We start from the raw sequence: 19,034 nt of genomic DNA, 5'->3' as shown, positions 1-19,034 counted from the left end.
GCAAAATGTTGTTAGAAACAGACAGATTTTTGCACATCTGCTAGCACAGCTAGCACACTGTACCAGCACTAATTTTCATTTATATCCAGATTTTGTGTATGAAGGAGATTCCAAAGCACCTTCATCTGATGCAATAAGATAAGGAGAGCTGCATTTCTGCCTCTTTGCTGTGTACACTGCAATCCTGTCCCTCCTTTTCTTAGGGTAGATGTAACAGTTCTGACTGTGCCAGTTTACCCCAGAAAAATCAAGGCAATCATGAGATCTGAAATGAAAAGTAAATAACCTACTTAGGACAGATTATTTACTTGGAAAGGACATTGGACTCTCTTGATGGGGTCTTGGTGGGGTCCAACCATAACTTCCACCCAGTATATTAAGCATCTCGAAATAATCTGAGACCTCATTGCAATATCAGGATATTTGATAGGTAGGTCTGAACTTTGGTGAATTAGCAGCTGGACAGAGCTGTGGCCTTCTTTTTTCAGTCTCTTAAGGGTAAGAGTTGTCCCCACCTTGGCAGTGACTCCCTCTTGTCATATTTGATAGATCCAGTTTCTTTATTCCCAGTGATTTAGTGTTTGCCACATGTATTAAGATTGCCCAGCATTCATCAGTGTTATCTGGTGAGTGATTAAAAAAAAAGAAAAGAAAAAAAAAAAGCATAGTCTAGAGGATCAGGAGAGGATCAGGAAGGTAAATTTAAAAAAAATAAAAAAGAAAAAAAGAAAAGAAAAAAAGAACCTGTGGGAAAAAAATGGCATATCTAAAATCACAAGAAAAGCTGAACATAGAATTGGCTATACTGGGCACAGAACCATAATGTCTGTATAAATATAGGACTAAACTGAACATTTTAAATACTCCTGAAATTATGAACAGATGAAGGTCAAGTGAGCCATTTCACCATTATCTTCACTGTAAAGCAGACCCTGGCACTCCCTGGATCCTGAGGGTTCTTTCTCCCTCTTTGACACTGCAAGGTTGATGAGGAGTGTGTTATTTTTAAAGACATCTTCACTTTTCATGCACTGGTTCACATGATGGGCTATCCTCACAAAGCATGGGTTCCCTTCAGATTAAATTAAGCCATAAGACATGCTGCAAAAGTTGGTCCAGGGTATCTGGAAGTGGAAGCCCTGCAGCACAGCTGTGCAGGCACCCTGTTTTGTGTTGTCAGCTTTACAAGCCTGCTCTTGCTCCCCTGTGGTGTCTGCGAGTGTTATTGCAGAAAAAACTGTGCTTATTTCCCAGCCTCTGGCATTTTGGGCAGTATGGTGGGAGAACCAGAGAATGGTTGAGGTTGCAAGGAATCTCTGGTGATCATCCCATGAACTGCACACCAACACTGAGCTCCTGCTGCACGTCCATGCAAGTGCTTCATTAGAAACGTTTCACACTCAGATGTATTTATCTTTGTGCTTTCCTTAAATTTATTCTCCTCCCAACCACCCTGAATTGTCTGTAACATCTGAAACAAGGTGGGAAAAGGGAAAAGGCAATGGTTATAGCCCAAGAGGGTTCTTTCAGACACAGGATGTTAAACTGTCTTTTGATCAGCTGCTTGTAGAAATGTACTTTAACTGTAGACTATGGTTCTTCTTGTAACCAGCTAATGATCCTATCAGTTGCAGACTAATTGCCTCTAGCTCCTTCTAAATTCCAAATTCTGCTGCACTGAAAAAGCCAGAGCCACATTCTAATACTGTTAATCACATTCAGCTTTGAAGGGTACACACTGGTTGTGTATAACTGAATAAAAGAATTCTGTGTCCTGATGGGAAATTATGACTTTCATTTAAGCTGCTTTAGTGCAGATCTTTTACCTAGAACATGGTGTTAATTCTCCTTAACTTTCTGCTCTAAAGTAGTTTCAATAGTTTCAATCTTTCAATACAAAGAACAGAAAGCAAGATAAAAGGTAATTAGACTACAAACTAAAAGCTTTGTATTAAGAATTTGTATGAAGAAAAGTATTTCTTTAATTTCAATAATGATCTTTATAGCCTGAAGACTTCTCATCTGCTTATGAATAAATAAGTAAATAAGATGCTAAAATATGATGTGCTATATGGAAATGGAAATGTGCTATATCCTGTATTCTTTTCCTTCATCTCCAGCAATAAGTGTTGTCTGTATTGTCAGGACCTAGAAGAGAGTCTGTTTATTCGTTATTTCCTTTTTCACTTTTTTAAAAGCCCACACACACCTATTCTACACAGACCTTTTTAAGTCTTATTGGAAAAAAAAAACCAAACCTGAGCATATGCCAAATTACCATCCAGCTTCCCACATCATTTTCTGAACAAGAGGGCAAGGCCACTGGCTATGTCCTATAAGCACAAAACTATCATTAATAGGACATTTTTATTAACACTGGATCTATGTGATGATAAAGATTTATTGTGATTCTACCTTTGGAATCCCCAGAATCTTAATGAGATTTTTTTTCTCCCTGTTCTGAATCTAAATGAGAATTTTTTTTCTCCCTGTTCTGAATTTCAATGAGGAGTACTCTGAATGTCACGGCCATGTTAAATATTTGTGAAATCCTCTCAGCTCAATTTCAACATTTTAATAATAAAAAACTGGTTTTGTGGAGGCATTTTTTCAAGTTAACCGGAGAGACATTAACTTCTAGTATAAGAAGCATTCTCTGCTAAAAAGAGGTTACACTTGTAAAATGCTAATATCCAAATTATTTATAAAGAGAATCTAAAGTTGACTCTGAAATTTTTAGTGATTAACCAGTCAGTGATTCCTTACCAGATCAGTCATTTTAGGAAAACAGACTATTCATTTAGACTACAAAATATTTGGAAGCAAGGTCTGGAGACCTAGTGTTTATTAATACATGAAAGACATACTAATTACCAGTGCTCATTTCCCAGGGGCCCACTTAGGCTGTGCGACCCAGCTCCCCTGCACTCCTTACAGAAGAGAAAAGTCTCTTCAAACCATCCATGAAGGCTTCCAAAGCAGGCTCCTGCTCTGATTGAGTCCCTCTCTCTCTCCATTGAACAAAGAGAACAGAGAAAGTGTTTTGCCTCCCAGGGACACTTCCTTCATATCCTAGAGTGCCCCAACATTGCTACTGGCAATGTATCATGGTGATAAATTAGCTCATTCTGGTAAAATCAAAATTCTTGATCCATCTACAGACCCTGACATTTCCCCTCACTGTTTTGGTTTCTCCATATTGAACATTTTAAGTTGTTACTTTCCTTAGAAGGATTTACTACTTGTTATTTGTTACTATCTGCTCCAATGTTGGGATCTCTAGGCTTCCTTTGTTTGATTGCTCTAAACTGAATTTTTCCTCTTCTATTCTTATAAATGTACTCTTACACTTTTCTGTGTTTTCTTCTTTACGTTGTCACAGAAACCCAGGATGGTCTGAAGGGTTGGAAGGGACCTTAAATCTCATTCAGTGCCACCCCCTGCCATGGGCAGGAACACCTCTCACTATCCCAGGTTGCTCCAAGCCCCATCCAACCTGACCTGGGACGCAAGTCCAAACCCCAATGTCCCTCTTTCAAAGGCACTGCCTAGGACTAGCTGACTTCTCAAGCTCATTTGTTTTTTGTTTCTCTTCTCATGGTTAATTTATCATGCTCCACAGCACATCTGTTCTTCTGCCCAGCCCCACATTTCATTCAACATGAGTTTGCTCAGGGGGCTTCAGCTTCCCAAAAATCCAGCACTTGACCCTCAGCATTTCATTGGCCAGAGATTCTTTATTTCTTCACTTTCTAATTTACTTTTTTTCTGTAAAAACATGTCACTCATCTGCTTGTGGAGTTCAGCACTCCTCTCATTTTACTGTAATATTTTTACTGAGTCTCTCTCACCAGATTCAAGGGACAATATTAAAAATGCCAACTGCCTCACAGCTATTTATTGTTTGAAATAAATCCACCCTTTTTTTATTTCTTTTTTACTGGCTTGCCATATTGCTGGAGGACACCTCAGTTACATTCTCAAATTTGAAGAAAATATCAGTTTTGATAGAAAGTTCAGCTCCTTCACTCTGTCTCTGAAATTACATTATTAGGTCAATTTACTTTTGTTATTTCATTCTCTTTCTTGATGATTTTAATCCAAGGCATCTGGTCCAAATCTTTTACATTCAGTTGGGTTCTGGTTCAAACAGGACTGATCACAGACATGCTGACTCATGTGGAAACCACTTGAAAGCTCAGATTTTTATAAGGCTTTAAGGCTCCCGCCTTGCATTTTTAAAAAGTATTGTGCTAAGCTTATAAAACAAAGAAGTCAAAAAAAAAAAAAAAAAAAAAAAAAAAAAAAAAAAAAAAAAATTGAGAAACTTTGAGCTTTTGAGGTAGAAAAAGAAAGAAAGACATAAATTAAGAAGTAATTTCAGAAAGAAAAGAAGCATTATAGCAAATGTTTTAAGAGTTACTAAAGCATGGGCTCATGAACTGAGAAGGAAATGGAAAGGCACTTGGGGAATCAGCTGTGTATTCTGATTACTAGGAGCACATGGGAACAGTTTTTAGCTACGGATCATTCCTACCATAGACTAACTGGGATTTTTGGGGCCCTGTATAACACTCAGCACAATGAAGTAAGGTGTGAGATTATTCCCTAGGCGATATATACAAGAAGTTAGAAAAAAGAAAAAATGGAAAATAAAGGTAAATTGATTGACTTAGACCTTGGAAAATTAAATTTACTGTCCATGTGTCAGCACACAATGGGAGAACCACGATGGGAGCTGCACCATTTTGCTTTGGTGTGTTGCAAAACCAGACTGGAAACAGAAAGTGTTCTAATCGTTCTCCTCGTTTTTTTTTTTTTTATGTATTTCTTTTTATTTGTTTGTTTGGTGTTTTTTTGTTGTTTTTGCTTTCTGTTGGGGTTTTTTGTTGTTCTTGTAGGGGTTTTGGTGGTGGTGGTGGTTTTTCTGTCTGTTTTAATTTTAAACTGTTCTGTTTAGATTGACCTGCTCATCCCTACAAAGATCACGGGGATAATCACTCAAGGAGCTAAAGATTTTGGCCATGTCCAGTTTGTGGGGTCCTACAAGCTTGCTTACAGCAACGATGGGGAGCACTGGAAAATATACCAGGATGAAAAGCAGAAGAAGGACAAGGTAAAGCAAAGAGAAAAATTGGTATTTTGGTTGTGGTAACATCACTGATGAGAGTCTGCAGATTATTTTACGGGTTTCCAAGTGTGTGGGCTCCCACAGGTTGGATTCAAGGTGAGTAAGAGTCGCATAACACAATGACATTCACAGGGCAGTAATATCACACTGACCAGTGCCATGCACCTGATTTAATGTTGTTAAATACAGGGGATGAAACTTTACAGTTCTCCATTAATCTGAGATATTTCTTCATTTAACTATAGAGCAGAAATTGTATAAATTGCAGTGTATTTGTATAGTCAAACAATAAGTGTTTCAGGGCATTATTTGGTAAGTATGGGCAATTTTTGGTGATTTCCTGTGAAGCACATCCTTGTTACCCAGCCATTTTGGACAGATTTTTTTTTCCCTGCAAATTAATGGCTAGGGTTTCAAATGAAAATATTATTTTGATTACCCACTTAAAATACTGTTTTTATTATGCTATAAAATGAATACAAAGCATAAAAAAAGTTTCACAGCTTCTTCTGCAAATGTTTAATGAGAGGCATAGGGAAAGTATAGGTTTAGTGATTGATTTACCTGGAAGCATTTAACTTTTCTGTCATTATTCATTACACCTTTCTTTTAAACTGCATAACATTTTTATACTGCAAATACCTGGATTTCATAATAGCATCTGTTAGGAAAAATAATCAAGCATATTCCTTGCTTAGGGAAATATTAACCAAGATGACAAAATATGAATTATTTACTAAATGTCTTAGTGGGGTTATGTCCGATTGAAACAAAAGATAAATTTATTGAAATACCAGATGGCTGATGCATCTGATAACACCTCAAATCTGGGTATTCAGGGTGATAAATGTTCAGACTTCCACTTGTATTTCTTAGTATAAATAAAAAATCTTTGGGAAATAAACCAACATACTCTTCACATAAGTCAATCAATTTTCTTTCAAACAGTGAGAAAACTTTTGATATGCATCAAAATGTATTGTGTGAGTACAGGGAGCCCTAATGATACAGTTAGACAACTGCATCTCCCACATTGCACAGATTTCAACTGATTGATTAAATGTTATTGGTTGGGGGAATATGCCCTAAATTACTGGATTGAGTATTTGCATGACTGTATATCTGTGCCTGCGTTGTCAGGCACTGCTATCCAGACATGACACTGTGAATTCCCACTCCTGAAACCCAAATGTCACCTCACTGTGGCTTTAACCCAAACGGAGTCTTTTTTTTCCTAAACGATTTTAGGAGAACAAAATCAGTTGGTTTAGCCACCTAGATCAGAAGGTTCTGACACCAATGGCTGTGGATATGTCTGTATAACTGGTTGTCAGATAAAAATTGGAAACAAACAGCTCACCTTTTGCAGACATACCACAAATGCATTCAATTTAAGTGACAGATAGTGGCTTCAGTACTTCGTACACATTCTATTTTAAATCCCTGGCATTTTAAAAGAGAGGGAAAGTTCTGCTGTGTATGAAATGTCTTCTCTAAGCCAAACTCCTGCTGTGAATGCTTGCATTCATTTTCTTCTGAAGGATAACGTGGGTTGGAGTCCCTGGTGATAACACAGTCACAGCAAATCTGAAAGAAAATGCACTCTGACTTAAAGTACTGTTCTAGTCTACATTTGTTTGTACCATTGGCCACAGCACTTAAATTGTTTTTGTCCTCTTCGTTAGATGGACTGTTAATTGCTACACACATATTCTATTAGGAACAATGGAAAACACTTAATTGTTGTCTCATTTAAACACATCACACCCTGTATAAATTAACATCCCTGGGAATAAAATAGATGCATATTATTATGATTCTTTAACAAGTCAAGATCAATTAAAAGCACAACAAGATCAAATGCACTTCATTAGAAATTAGAAGTTAGGATTTCTGAATCTAAATTTATACAAAGGAAACAAACAAGTTCATTTGATTTGAGTCAAGACCTCAGCCTCTGATAAACAAACATCAAACTAAAATATGTAGTTTGGGGGTGTTTTTCATCTGTATCACAAACCTCCAGAAAAGATAAAAGTTTGATGACAGAGCCTGACTTTCCAGAAGTCCAGAGCTTGGCAGAATTTTATAGGGTATACGACTGGAAAGAGTCTCGAGACAGCACTTGGGCATGCACCTTTGCTCTCCAGAGGCACTGTGGTTCTCCCCTCCTATGCCCTCAGCATAAAATGGGGTTCAAGGACCCCCAAGCCCCTTCCTGTCACCTTTGAGTAGGTGCAGATGGTTAAATTTCAGAGCTAAGGCTTAATTCATTCCCTTGTCCTTCACCTCAGTCAAGGCTGTACCATCCTCCATCAGATTATTATTTAATATGTTCCAAGAGACAGATTGTTATGAAAATTCTATAAATAGTCAGCTCCAGTGTTTAAATATCCTCTAAAGTGGAAAGGTGGCTTATCCCCTGCCATACACCACTCTGTCATCAGAGTCATCATCTTAATTTTTTTCTTTTTGTTTTGGTTGGAGTATTTCAACCTATTTGTTCTCAGTTTCTATCATCCATTTCGTGACTGAGAATATATAAATTTCTTCAGCCAGAGGAATGGAGTGTCACTCAGTAAACCCCTTTTGACACCAAACCCCTCCTCACCAATCCAACAGGGTGGATGCAGTGCTCCCATGGGATTTTCCCACTGGATAGAAACCCTGGCCTGTGTGCACTAGGACAGAAATATAAATTTAAACAAAGATCACAAGGAGAAAAAGCAATGTTGTACCTCATCCATGAGGAGCAAGAGAGGAACAGCACCACTGGTCCTGTCTGACATTACCACCTTTGCACAGGATCCACTACCATTTTTTTATCTTAAGGTGAGATACAAGGCTTGCTCCCAAATGCAAGAAAACTGTAAGAAACCAAGTTTTCATAGCAAAGTGAAAATTCTGTGAAGCATTACATCTGTTTCCAGGAGATATAGAAGGGAGGTAAAAGATACTTAACTACCAACAACAGCAATCATAAATTATTCATATTTTACCCTTATTTGTTCTATTTATTAATTGAACATCTTGATATGTTCTATGAAGGATAGAACACATAGATTTCTTACTTCTCCTGCAGGTGATTTTGTCACCCTGTACTCATCCTGTGATCCTTGTTTAATCAGCAAAAATGTTTAGGGAAAAGGTGGCTCCATTTCAGGGAAAGAAAGACAGGATGAAAGGAAAAAACAAATAAACAAACAAACAAAAACCCCCACCAAACAAAACCTTTTAAAGTCACAGACACAAAAATTATGGAGATATTGGTAGGCTGGTAATAATGATTTGTGGGTGAATATTGTCACTTTATAATGAAATTGTGACTTTATAATTTAGGCAAGAGCTGAGAACTTAATCCCATCAGGAGCTTAGCATCTCACTGCTCATCTGTTTACAGGATGAGTCCTAACATATCAGCAGATCTCACTGAATTCCTGGGGCTGTTCACTTATCCCTCCTCATAATTTTTTGAAGTTCATTTGCAAAGGAGAAAGTTATGGTCTCTTGTATTATGCTGTATACAATATATGATATTTCATTTATTTATTTGTATAAATACATTAAATATCATCTCTCACACTCTGTGTACAGCCTGTAAATTGGGTCAGTCCTTAACAAAACAGTGGTTTAGAAGAGAAGGAAATAGGCTGTTCAGGTTTTGCACTTTTTCACATGGAAAAGCTGTTCCAAGAACAGTGTCTCCTACAGCTCCTGCTATTTTAATGGCTAGTCATTTCATTTCACATCTGTGCTGAATTCCTGTGAGTGCAGACAAAAAGGTACTTGGAGGAAAAAAAAAAAAGGCAAATGGAGCCTTTCTCATTCATTTTAAATAGTTTGGATGACTTGCCTGGAAAAAATATGAAAGCTTTGCCTGTTGCCTTCAAGAAGAAAAATAAGTTACATTGCAGGCTGTCACATAGGAAGAAAATATATTTTAGAAACAGGACCAGAGCTAATAGCTATCTTGTTTTTCTCAACTAGAGGTCAGTAGCTCACTGTTCCTCCAGAGCTGAGGACGTCCAAAGGAAATCTGACCTTTTTTTTTTTATCACATTCCACATGTGATTTTTAAAATGCACAACCTGCTGTAGGTAACTCAAGGCCAGCTGCAGTGTCAAATGGAATTTCAGAGGCTGTTTTTTTACAGGAAGATGAGAACATTTGAAAGTAGCCTAAAGGAGTCTGGCAGTCTGCAGAGCTGCCAGCCATCATCAGCCATCAGAAGTGCAATTAACTGCAGGTAGACAATATCCAGTATGCAAATGGGCACTGGGTTTGTGCACAAAATGATGAATTACTTATAATTTATATATTTCTGAATGTACAGACCCTTGTCAGAGTGAGAGGAGACAGGAATCTACTTATTAAAGAAAAGTTACATCATCTCAGGTTAAAAATCTTTCTGTTAGATTTGCTAAAGTTTTTTCCTGATGATGTTTAATTACTAAAATATCTCATTTAGATAGATGTAATTCCTACATATAATCTACACACTAGGCACAGGTAAGGATTTTTTTCTTTTAGTAATATTACTTAAATTATTACTATTTGACAGTGTTATCTGCAATAATATTTGTAATTTCTAATCTAAATGACTTTTTTATCTGCACTGGTTTAAATTATGAATGAGTTCCACTACTTTGAGCTGAATTATCATGACTTGTGTCAGGTGAAGATCTAGCTATGCTCATTTCAGGTGTGCCTCCAGCTCACACCTCTCTCCCGTATACCACACCAAAAGCTGGGGGAAGACAAAGTGGGCAAAAGATGGAATGCTCATAATTAACAACTTACTTGGAATTTCTGTTAGCATTTCTGGAGGCAGGTTGGTCTCCAAAATATTTCTTTTTGGCTTTGAATCTCTTATGAGACATATACAGTGGACTAAATGCCCTTTTTTGTACTATCAACATGTAGATCAGATGAAAAAGACGGTATGAGAATGTGAGAGTATGTTTTATAAGTTAAAAAGTTTTCTCTCCCTCTATCTGTTCTGAACATGGAGAAATAATAAAGGCTGTGTAAAGATATTCATGGATAGGATATGAATGCACTTTATGTATAGTAACTGAGAGACTGTCTTTTTCTCCTTTTATTCACTCCAAAAATGCGTATGTCCACAAACACATCCATGTGCCATCTTTATTTTTCTAAATATTGAGATGTTCTGCACTGAAGCAAACTTCTAACAGGAGCCATGACTGGATAGTCTTTATAAAATAGTCTTCCTCTAATATAAGCAGGATTAACTGCTCCATGAAATAACATTTTTAAAATATTCTGCTCAGTGTGAAAATTGTTGTTAAGGTACAGCAGACAACATTTCTTTCCACAAGCTGCTAATCGTCAGGTATTTCTCCTAAATTATTCTGTCTTAGAACAGTTTTCTTTTTAAAATTCTAATCAACTTACATTGTCATTACCTAGATTTTCTGCTAATGACATAAAACACTTTGTTTACATTGAAAAATCTCACTGCATATTTGAAATCAAAACATTCAAATTGCTTGCTGGACACAAGTATAAACAAGAATTGTTTGCATTTCAGAATTTTCAGCTGAGAATATCAGTACCTATTTTCCTGGCTTTCACTCCTTTTTCCAAAAGCTAATAATAAATAAAGTTATATTTAAAAGTACAGCAGCATGCATTTTCTGGCTTTTTTTTTTTTTTTTGACAGCAGCTGCAAGAGACTGAGCTACAGAGGAGCTACACATGGGTGTGGAGGATCTGTATGTGTAAAATGGCTAGAGCTGCTGAGAAAATATTCCAGCAAGTTACACCTCTTGAGCATGCAGACTGACATAAATAGATACAGACAGTGTAAAATCTGAAGTGTTCTACAACAGGGTCATCAAAAAGCAGGAGCATTTTGACCCACTTGTACAAAAGAAAAGTCACCTTGTAAACTGGCAGCCGTTGGTTTTGGGGAGGGTGAAGCTCTGTCTAAAGGAAGGAGCATCCTGTAGTAGATGACCAGAAAATTGGAATGATGCCTTAGGATTTTATCTTTTATGTTTTTCATGTATTTGTCATCCTGCAATTCTTTAGTGTATAGCTCTCAACTCCATACCTAGTGTTAGTTACTGTTCTCCCATTTTGGTCAGACAGAACAATTCCTCTCTAGGCCTGGGAATCAAGGACACCTCACTGTCTCAGGCCCTGAGAAATGTCAACAAAAGTGAGTTGGGGGGGAGCAAACTTTGGGTAAATGACTTCATTACCTGAAGCTGTAATTGGAAGATTAATCCCAAATATGCAAAGGGACCAAATTTGTAAAAGTATGAAAACCTGTGACCCATGGTCCATTTTTGGGTGTAGCCCCTGGGGAGATTTGTCTGCCCAAAATATACCTGAAGGCTCTTCTGTAAATATAACTGTATTTTATTCTTGTAATTTTTATGGCTTCTGTTTTTAAGTAGCCCCAAAAAGGCATCAAGAAAAGTAAGGTTGTTATTATTTCTCCCTAGTGCCCTGTCCCAGCTCTGGTTTGGTGGTTTTTTCCCCTCTATCTGTGTCCTTAATAGCCCCAGCTGTTTTTCCCCCTCACAATTTATCTGATCTTTAGCAGTGGTTAAAGGCTGTGGAAGCTGTGCCACGGTTTAATTATGTGTTGAAAGGGGAACTGTGACCTTTGGATGGCTCCAGACGACCCTGCTATCATTGCCTGTCCCCTCCTGGCCCTGCTGAGGAGACGCTGCAATATTGCCTACTATTGATTTTCCCCATGCCACTTATGGCTTCACAGACATCTACAGTATCTCCTCTCAGGCTGGAGAGACTTATCTGTTTAATAACTCCAAAAAAAGCTGCTTTCCTGTTGCTTCTTTCTCTGTGTTTGCTGTTTTGGGATGAGGCAGGAGCAGACTTGACTCACCCAGAGCTGAAAATGAAGGTGTGCATTGACATATTGATAATTTACATTCTGGTCTTTATTTCTTGATCAAAAATCACCCTGGGGTTATTGCATTATTGGGATTTTTTTTTTTTTTTTTTTTTTTTTTTTTTTTTTTTACATAGAGCATGATATTGCAGTTCCAACATCAGCCTCTAAAATCTTAAAAAATTACAGCAGTTTTCAGAGCTATCCTGAATAAAACTGTGCAGAAACAAATGTGAGGAACGGTCATTGAGAGGCATCAGCTTTTCAAGGGTTTTAATTGTGGCTTGTTTAGTATTGACTGCTTGTTGAAAGCAACAGGTAGCTAAAGAAAAATACTTTTAGATACAGAAATAGCTGTTATTTCTACTGATAAGTCATGTTTTGTCCTTTGTCCTCTCTGCTCCTTCCAAATTCCTTGCCCCTATTAGTGAATTGAGGCCAAAGGAAAATAAAGAGTGGGAAAGGATATAGTTTTTCCCATAAGAAAATTGCCATGGGCCTACAGAAAAAAAAATAGTAAATTTGTGTTAGAATGTTATACTTCATGCAGGTCACATTTGTGGATACTGATAATGCTTACCTTACTTTCTCTTAAATTTATTTCCTTAAAATCCTTCTTTTGATCTAGCACATTTAGTTAATTTCTTGAAACTAGATCTTGAATTTTGAGGGAACATGTATTTTGTGTTTGCATAAAATAACCTCTGAGACAGATGAGTTAGACTTCAAGTGATAATGAAATCATGCATGAGTTAGAAATAAAATTTAATTCTTGCTTTCCTGCTGTAAGTAAATAATATAAGCCTCCCTCCTTCAGCTCTATTTGTTTCTGGTTTCGCATCACATAATTTTATTTATCTTGCATATCTATGTGCTGATATGAACACTGAGGCTGTAGAAAGGTTCCTTTGTCTAGCCTGAAAAAAAATATCAATAGATATTTTGCATTCATGTGCAAGAAATCAAACAAAAAAAAATCACTTTTAAGCTTTACTAGCTGCATTTTGGGTTTTGGGAGGTGTCATAGTAATTTTGAGTATGAACTTAGTGCCTATTATTTTTTGCTACAAATGAAACTGGACTTGAGGTGCAAACCTTATTAGCCCAAGCTCCTGCTGATTTACGCATCAACACTGTACTTGGGCAGCAAACAATTTTCCCTGTGCTAAATTATTTTGGTTGTTTTTCTTTTCCTTGGACTCACAAAACTGATGTTTCTGTGATCATTTTCTCTGCTGCTTTATCCATCTATTGGAACGCCCACATCCTTTCATGCTCCCACCTCTGTGCTGGCAGATGAGAAGGAGAATTCATCACTTGTAAAAGAGCATCAGCTGGGGAAGGGACAGAATTTGTTTGATGTCCTGAAAGCACAGGAGAGAAGCTTCCAAAATCCAGGGGTGTATCATGGAGACTAAAAAGCTTTGTGAACGTGTCACAAAGGAAACAGAATCAGGGCTAAAATCTTGTATCACCCACCTTGGACGTCAGACTCTGATATTTTCCCAAGAACTTCTAGGAAACCTGTAATTCTTCATTAATTCAGTCTTATAAGCAGTTCTCCAGGAGGTCCATATTCTTCTCTGCATGATGCAAACGATAGTCATCCATTTCAAGTCAAAAAGCCATCAGATTCAGTTTTCACAAATGAGAAGTGAATTGGCTGACGTTTTAAGAGAAAGAATATTTCCCATAAAATCTGAAAATAATCCAAGGAGATAATCTGATCATTTTGCCAAAAATTGGTGCTGTGGTCTTTGAATTTAAATAGTGGCTGGCAGGGGAAAAATCTGGCACTGATTTATCGCAGATATGATTTTTATAACTTGCTTTAGTGTGGGTTAACCAATACAGGTGGAAATAAGTTCATAACATGCACTGCACTGTGCTAGGATGTTTTAATTTTATCACAGCCTGATGCCTTTAATTCATCTGCTGACTTTTGTCTGACATGAGAAGAAAATATCCTTGATAATCATCAATTTTACAAGGGTTTATATGTTTGCATCCAACTACGTTCATAAATGACACAATTAAAATTCTTAGCTTTAATTATTAATGTTATTTTCTCAGTAACTGTAACAGGATCTCCTGGGATTAATTTGAGATGGTATAAATGCCAAGTAAAAAGAAGTTTAATTTTTTTAATGTTAATGATTTTTTTTGTGTAACTTTCAGAATGTGGCACTGGTGGAACAGTGGGTGAAGCTTTAAGTAGAAGGCTCTACCTGAACTGAGGGCTGAGTGTGAATGGATCACAAAGTCTTAACAGAGGCAGGGGTTCATGGAATCACAGATTTGGGTTGGAAGGGACCTTCAAGCCCACCCAGTGCCAACCCCACCATGGGCAGGGACACCTTCCACTGTCCCAGGCTGCTCCAAGCCCCAGTGTCCAGCCTGGCCTTGGACACTGCCAGGGATCCAGGGGCAGCCACAGTGCCAGGGCACTGGGCACCCTGTGGGCACCCTGTGAGCACCCTGTGAGCACCCTGTGCAACGGCCTCCCCATCCTCACAGCAAAGGATTCCTTCCTAAAACTTAATCGAAACCTTCTCTTTGCCCATTTAAACCTTAAGTTTAAATGTAAAAGTGTTCAAGCACTGAAAGTTGTACATCCTGATGTTAAAAATTCATGACAGATCCAGGGCCGTCGGGAGTTTCACCGCGGGCCAGGCGGCCCTTAAACCTCCCCGTTGCTTCTCCGCAGGTGTTCCAGTGGAACTTCCACTAAATCAGCCCCATTGTTTCCCCGCAGGTGTTCCAGGGGAACTTTGACAACGACACGCACCGCAAAAACGTCATCGAGCCGCCGATCTATGCCCGGCACCTGCGCATCCTGCCCTGGTCGTGGTACGGCCGCATCACCCTGCGGTCCGAGCTGCTGGGCTGCGCAGCCGAGGACTGAGCCCCGCTCCCACCGTAGGAGAAGCTTGTAGGATGCTGAGTGGGGTTTTTCCATGAACCAATGCTCGCTCATTTTTATGGTAGGCCGCTAGCTGTCTTTCGCCAGGAGGTCTAAGCCTGCCCTTTTAAAACAATCCAATCCGAATTTTTTGCCCTTGAAATCTGTTGGTGTTGTCCCTTCTGCTGTGGAATTATCCTCCTAGTTCTTCTTTGAGTTGTTCACCACCAGTTGAAAAGCATTGAGGGAAAAGGGAAAAAAACAGCAGCATCCTTTTTACAAGGGAAGAGAAACAATGTAACAAAGCTCATTTGTGGCTTCAGGAACATTGGGCTGACAAGTTCTCCATAAATCATACCGTCATCTTACTTGCAAAAAGTGATACTGCAGCTTTTAGCAATAAGTTTACTTGGGGATGACTGCATTATAGTAATTGTGCCTATCAAACACTGTCAGTTCTTTTGACATATATTTTGGGAAATTCTCTGTGGTACTGCAAAACACGGTACCTGTGATATAATGAGCTACCTTTCACCACTTTCATTCAGACAGCAGAGTCCACGCACCTGGAGGGTTTTCCTAACTGCCCCATTTTCCTTCTCTAATTTGCATGCTGTGGATGGCCTCCATCTTTTCTGTTTAGTATCACACTGCTGGTGTTTTTTTCTTGGAAGATGTCACCTGTTTGTGTATGTAACTAAATCAGTGTATTAAGAAGTTAATGAATTTGCCAAAGTTTATGAATTCTTAAAGTTTCTGCACTTTTTCATGGAGACTAAGATGAGGCACCAGGGTGCTTGTGGTGTCTCATCTTGGGTGCCCACACAGTGCATCAGAAATCTCATTCCAGGATGATTTGTCCAGGGGTGAGCACGCAGCCCTAGACTGTGGGCTCTGCCCAGTCCATTATTGCTTTCACAAACAGTCTGAATTCCTGTGAGGAGGAAAATGTCAGGTGAAGGAACCAGGTGCTAAAAGACACACAGGAGGAATGTGGGAGTAAGGAATGACCCCCTTACTGCCAGAAAACCCTCTCTCTTTTAAGCTATTCCTAAATTTACAGCTTTCCTCCCCAAAAGGTAAGAGGTGACATAAGAGCACACCAAAGCCTGGCCCTTGTCACCCTCTGCTCCTAAAAAGTCTTTTCAGACACACCAGTGAGCCACAAGGAGGCTGTTTCCTGTCATGCCCCATCCACAGGAATGTTTCCCACACAGCAGGATAGCAACTTTGGTTTAAAAAGTAGTTTTTAGGAGGAAAACTGGAGCAGTAGGAGGGACATTCTCCCCTGTGCCTCAGTTTCCCCTGCTGATTGAGATAATACCAACCTTTGAAAAGCAATCCAAGTTCCCTTGGAGTAAAGTGCTCTGTGACTGTGTTAAAGCAGCACCTCAGTCTAGAACAGATCCTGGGACAGGGAGTGAAAGGACATTTTATCTGTTACCTGAAGCAACAGCTCTTGGGATTACTGCCAACCTTTTCATTTCATAACATGCTGATGTGGAGAGAAAGAGAGAATGAGAAAGAGAGAGAGAGATGCAGCTGCATGTTTTAGCAAATATCACTGAACTTATACTTTCTGTCACTGTTCCATTCTCACCAAAATTCTGAAGTATGAACTTGGGCACTGCTTCCCAGGCCAGCAGCTAGCTGGCCCACAATCTGCAAAGGGCAAAGTTTACCTTGGAAATAAAACGGTTTGGATTTCAAAAAAACCTGCATTTAATCACACATTCTCCACCACAGACTAAATATATATTATCCATTGAACTGTGAAAGACTCTAGAATAGCAGCCAGGAATTTTACATACAAGAATTGGGGATATAATGGTGGCGGTTTTCTGATAGTGTCACTTAAACTGTCACATTTTAGCAAACAGAACACCCTGCCTCTACAAAATTACTTAATCCTTAATCTGTATTTATACAAGTATTTATTTTATAAGGCTTAGACATTTAAAGTCTTCTAAAGAAGAGTCCTGTAAAGGTAAAAGTATGTGTAAGAAATGTTGAGGTCCTGTGCAACACTGCTAAGTTTGTTCTTTATTTTTTACTTTGTGCTGCATAACAAAAGCCACTAGACTGTTACTGTCTTGTCTGTAACTGTGTTAACAGCATTCCTTAATGATGTATATATGGAGTGGTCTTCAAGCAAAAGGAGCAATTTTAAAGAGAAAGTCAATCACTGTGGTGGTACTTGAAATAAGAAAAAAATATTTGAATACTGGAGGACAAGTCTATCCCCACATTTTCTACTATCTATATTTTGCAATTTAGGCTTTAGGTTAAAAATGAAAAAAAAAAAAAAAACAACCTAGTAATATTTCTCTCTTTAGGGTGTGCACACATAATATTTTTAAGAGGTTTAAATAGATTTTCCTATTATGGGAGAGCAGTTGACCCTGAATTCAATTACAGATATGAAGAATAATGTGTAGATATTTCACTAACTGACTGTATCCAAAAAGCAGAAGGCCATTTCAGAAAATTAGACTTCGTCGTTTAAAAACTTGTGTTAATGTTCTTTCAAAATATTTGGTTTGTGTTCTTAATATTAGGGATTTTTTTCATGTTATTCATCTTTTGCAACTTCAGTTTTTCTTTTGAAATAATATTTCTTGGTTTAGTAAGTTAATTGTAATCCCTTCATCTGCATATAGAGTTTTCATGTAATGTAACACAGTGATTTTAATTTGGTATTAATTTTGTGTTGAGCATTTTCACCGTCATATCCTGTCAGCTGGCAGCAGTCTTCACAACCTGGAAGGATAGCTCCATACCCTGAGATAATGCTCCATGACAATTCATTAAAAAATCATATATCTGATGCCCTTACCATTTCAACCTGCATGCTGGGAGTTTTTCCAATGACATTACTCTTCAGCCACCAAAAAGCCTACTTGGAATGGCATTTCCAGCACCAAATTTGGTTCCCAGTGTCAGCAGTATCAGTCTGATAGCTCTTTGTTTAAGTGGAATCCTTCAGATTTAACGAAAGAGGTGGGAATCAGATTAAGGGATAGAATTAAACTTTTTTCCTTTCACTTTATTTTGTTGTCTAGGTGCATACCATTGCCATAAGGGGTAAGTTATAAATTAACACAACTGTTCTCTCCCAGTAAAAGCAAACAGCCCCAAAAAACCAGAAGTGCAGGACAGGAGATGTCCCTTTAAGAGGGGACGGAGGAAAACTTGGAAATGATCCTTCACTTCTGTATTAATTGTTAACAATGACATTGAACAAGGCCAAAAGTGTTCTCCTAATTAAATTTCACCCTGAACCAGTTAAGTATTTGTAGGCAGGTTTCACCTTTATGTTGCTGGGTAATGTGCTACGTTTATAGCCTGGGAAATAAAGCACTGGCACGAGGCTCCTTTTTTATCGGCATTAAGGGCCCGTTGCCTCAACTGGCTCTGAATCTGAGGTTGACTTTCTCTTTTGGAATGGCTGCATACAAATTAAGTGTAAGTTTTGAAGACTAAGGATACTAAATGAGTGTATCTTTGCTATACAACCAATGTGAACTATAATATTCAGTGCTGGCTTCTGATGTGTCAGTAAGTACAGAAGTATCTGGGACACAAACAACCTTTGCAACCTTTCAAGCTGTGTGATATTCAAATGGTTTTGTATATACTTAAATCATGTAGAGCGATGTAAAACCAGTACGACCTTGTCTAGTCTTCAAACTTAACAATAAAACTTTTGAAAAATGAGGTGGTTTTCTTGAAGCTGTTATATTGCAACACCTTGAAGGAGACACAACTAATCTCACTGGCGGCAAATGTGGAGCGGTGATATGACGTGGCATTTTCCTGGATTCATCCACAGGGTCTTTGTGGTAGGTGAGTTTGTTTCTGGCAAAATCAGCAGTTGGTGCTGTGCTTCCCTCAATGTGTTCCTTTTGTTCTTTCAGATTTTAAAAAAAAATGTAGGTTTGAAGGAGTCTGAAGAAAATTTTTTTCCTATCCCACTGCTCTCTGAATGAGCATCAGAAATGTAAAATGACAATTTCATTTCCTGCTCATCAAATTTCTTGGGGTATTTATCAGTCCTTATCCTCTCTCCTCCATTTCTGCATAGGCAAATTAATTTCTAAGATAAGGAGTGG

General features: G+C 38.2%; 1 protein-coding gene across 3 annotated transcripts in view; it reads left to right on the top strand.

Annotated features, from left to right (window-relative positions):
* Positions 1-18,624, top strand: part of EDIL3 (EGF like repeats and discoidin domains 3) — a 231,626-nt gene extending 213,002 nt beyond the window's left edge. For all 3 annotated transcript variants that reach the window (XM_063421632.1, XM_063421633.1, XM_063421631.1), the window contains 2 exons: positions 4,961-5,116; positions 14,776-18,624. In XM_063421632.1, coding sequence (XP_063277702.1) covers positions 4,961-5,116; positions 14,776-14,925 — 306 coding nt within the window. In that variant the 3' untranslated portion in view covers positions 14,926-18,624. The remainder of the gene's footprint in view (positions 1-4,960; positions 5,117-14,775) is intronic.
* The last annotated feature ends 410 nt before the right edge of the window (positions 18,625-19,034 follow it).

Source organism: Prinia subflava, chromosome Z (assembly GCF_021018805.1).
Source record: "Prinia subflava isolate CZ2003 ecotype Zambia chromosome Z, Cam_Psub_1.2, whole genome shotgun sequence".
NCBI classification, from domain to species: Eukaryota; Metazoa; Chordata; class Aves; order Passeriformes; family Cisticolidae; genus Prinia; species Prinia subflava.
Note: the sequence above shows the minus strand (reverse complement) of the source record. Positions and strands in the feature narration are given on the sequence as shown.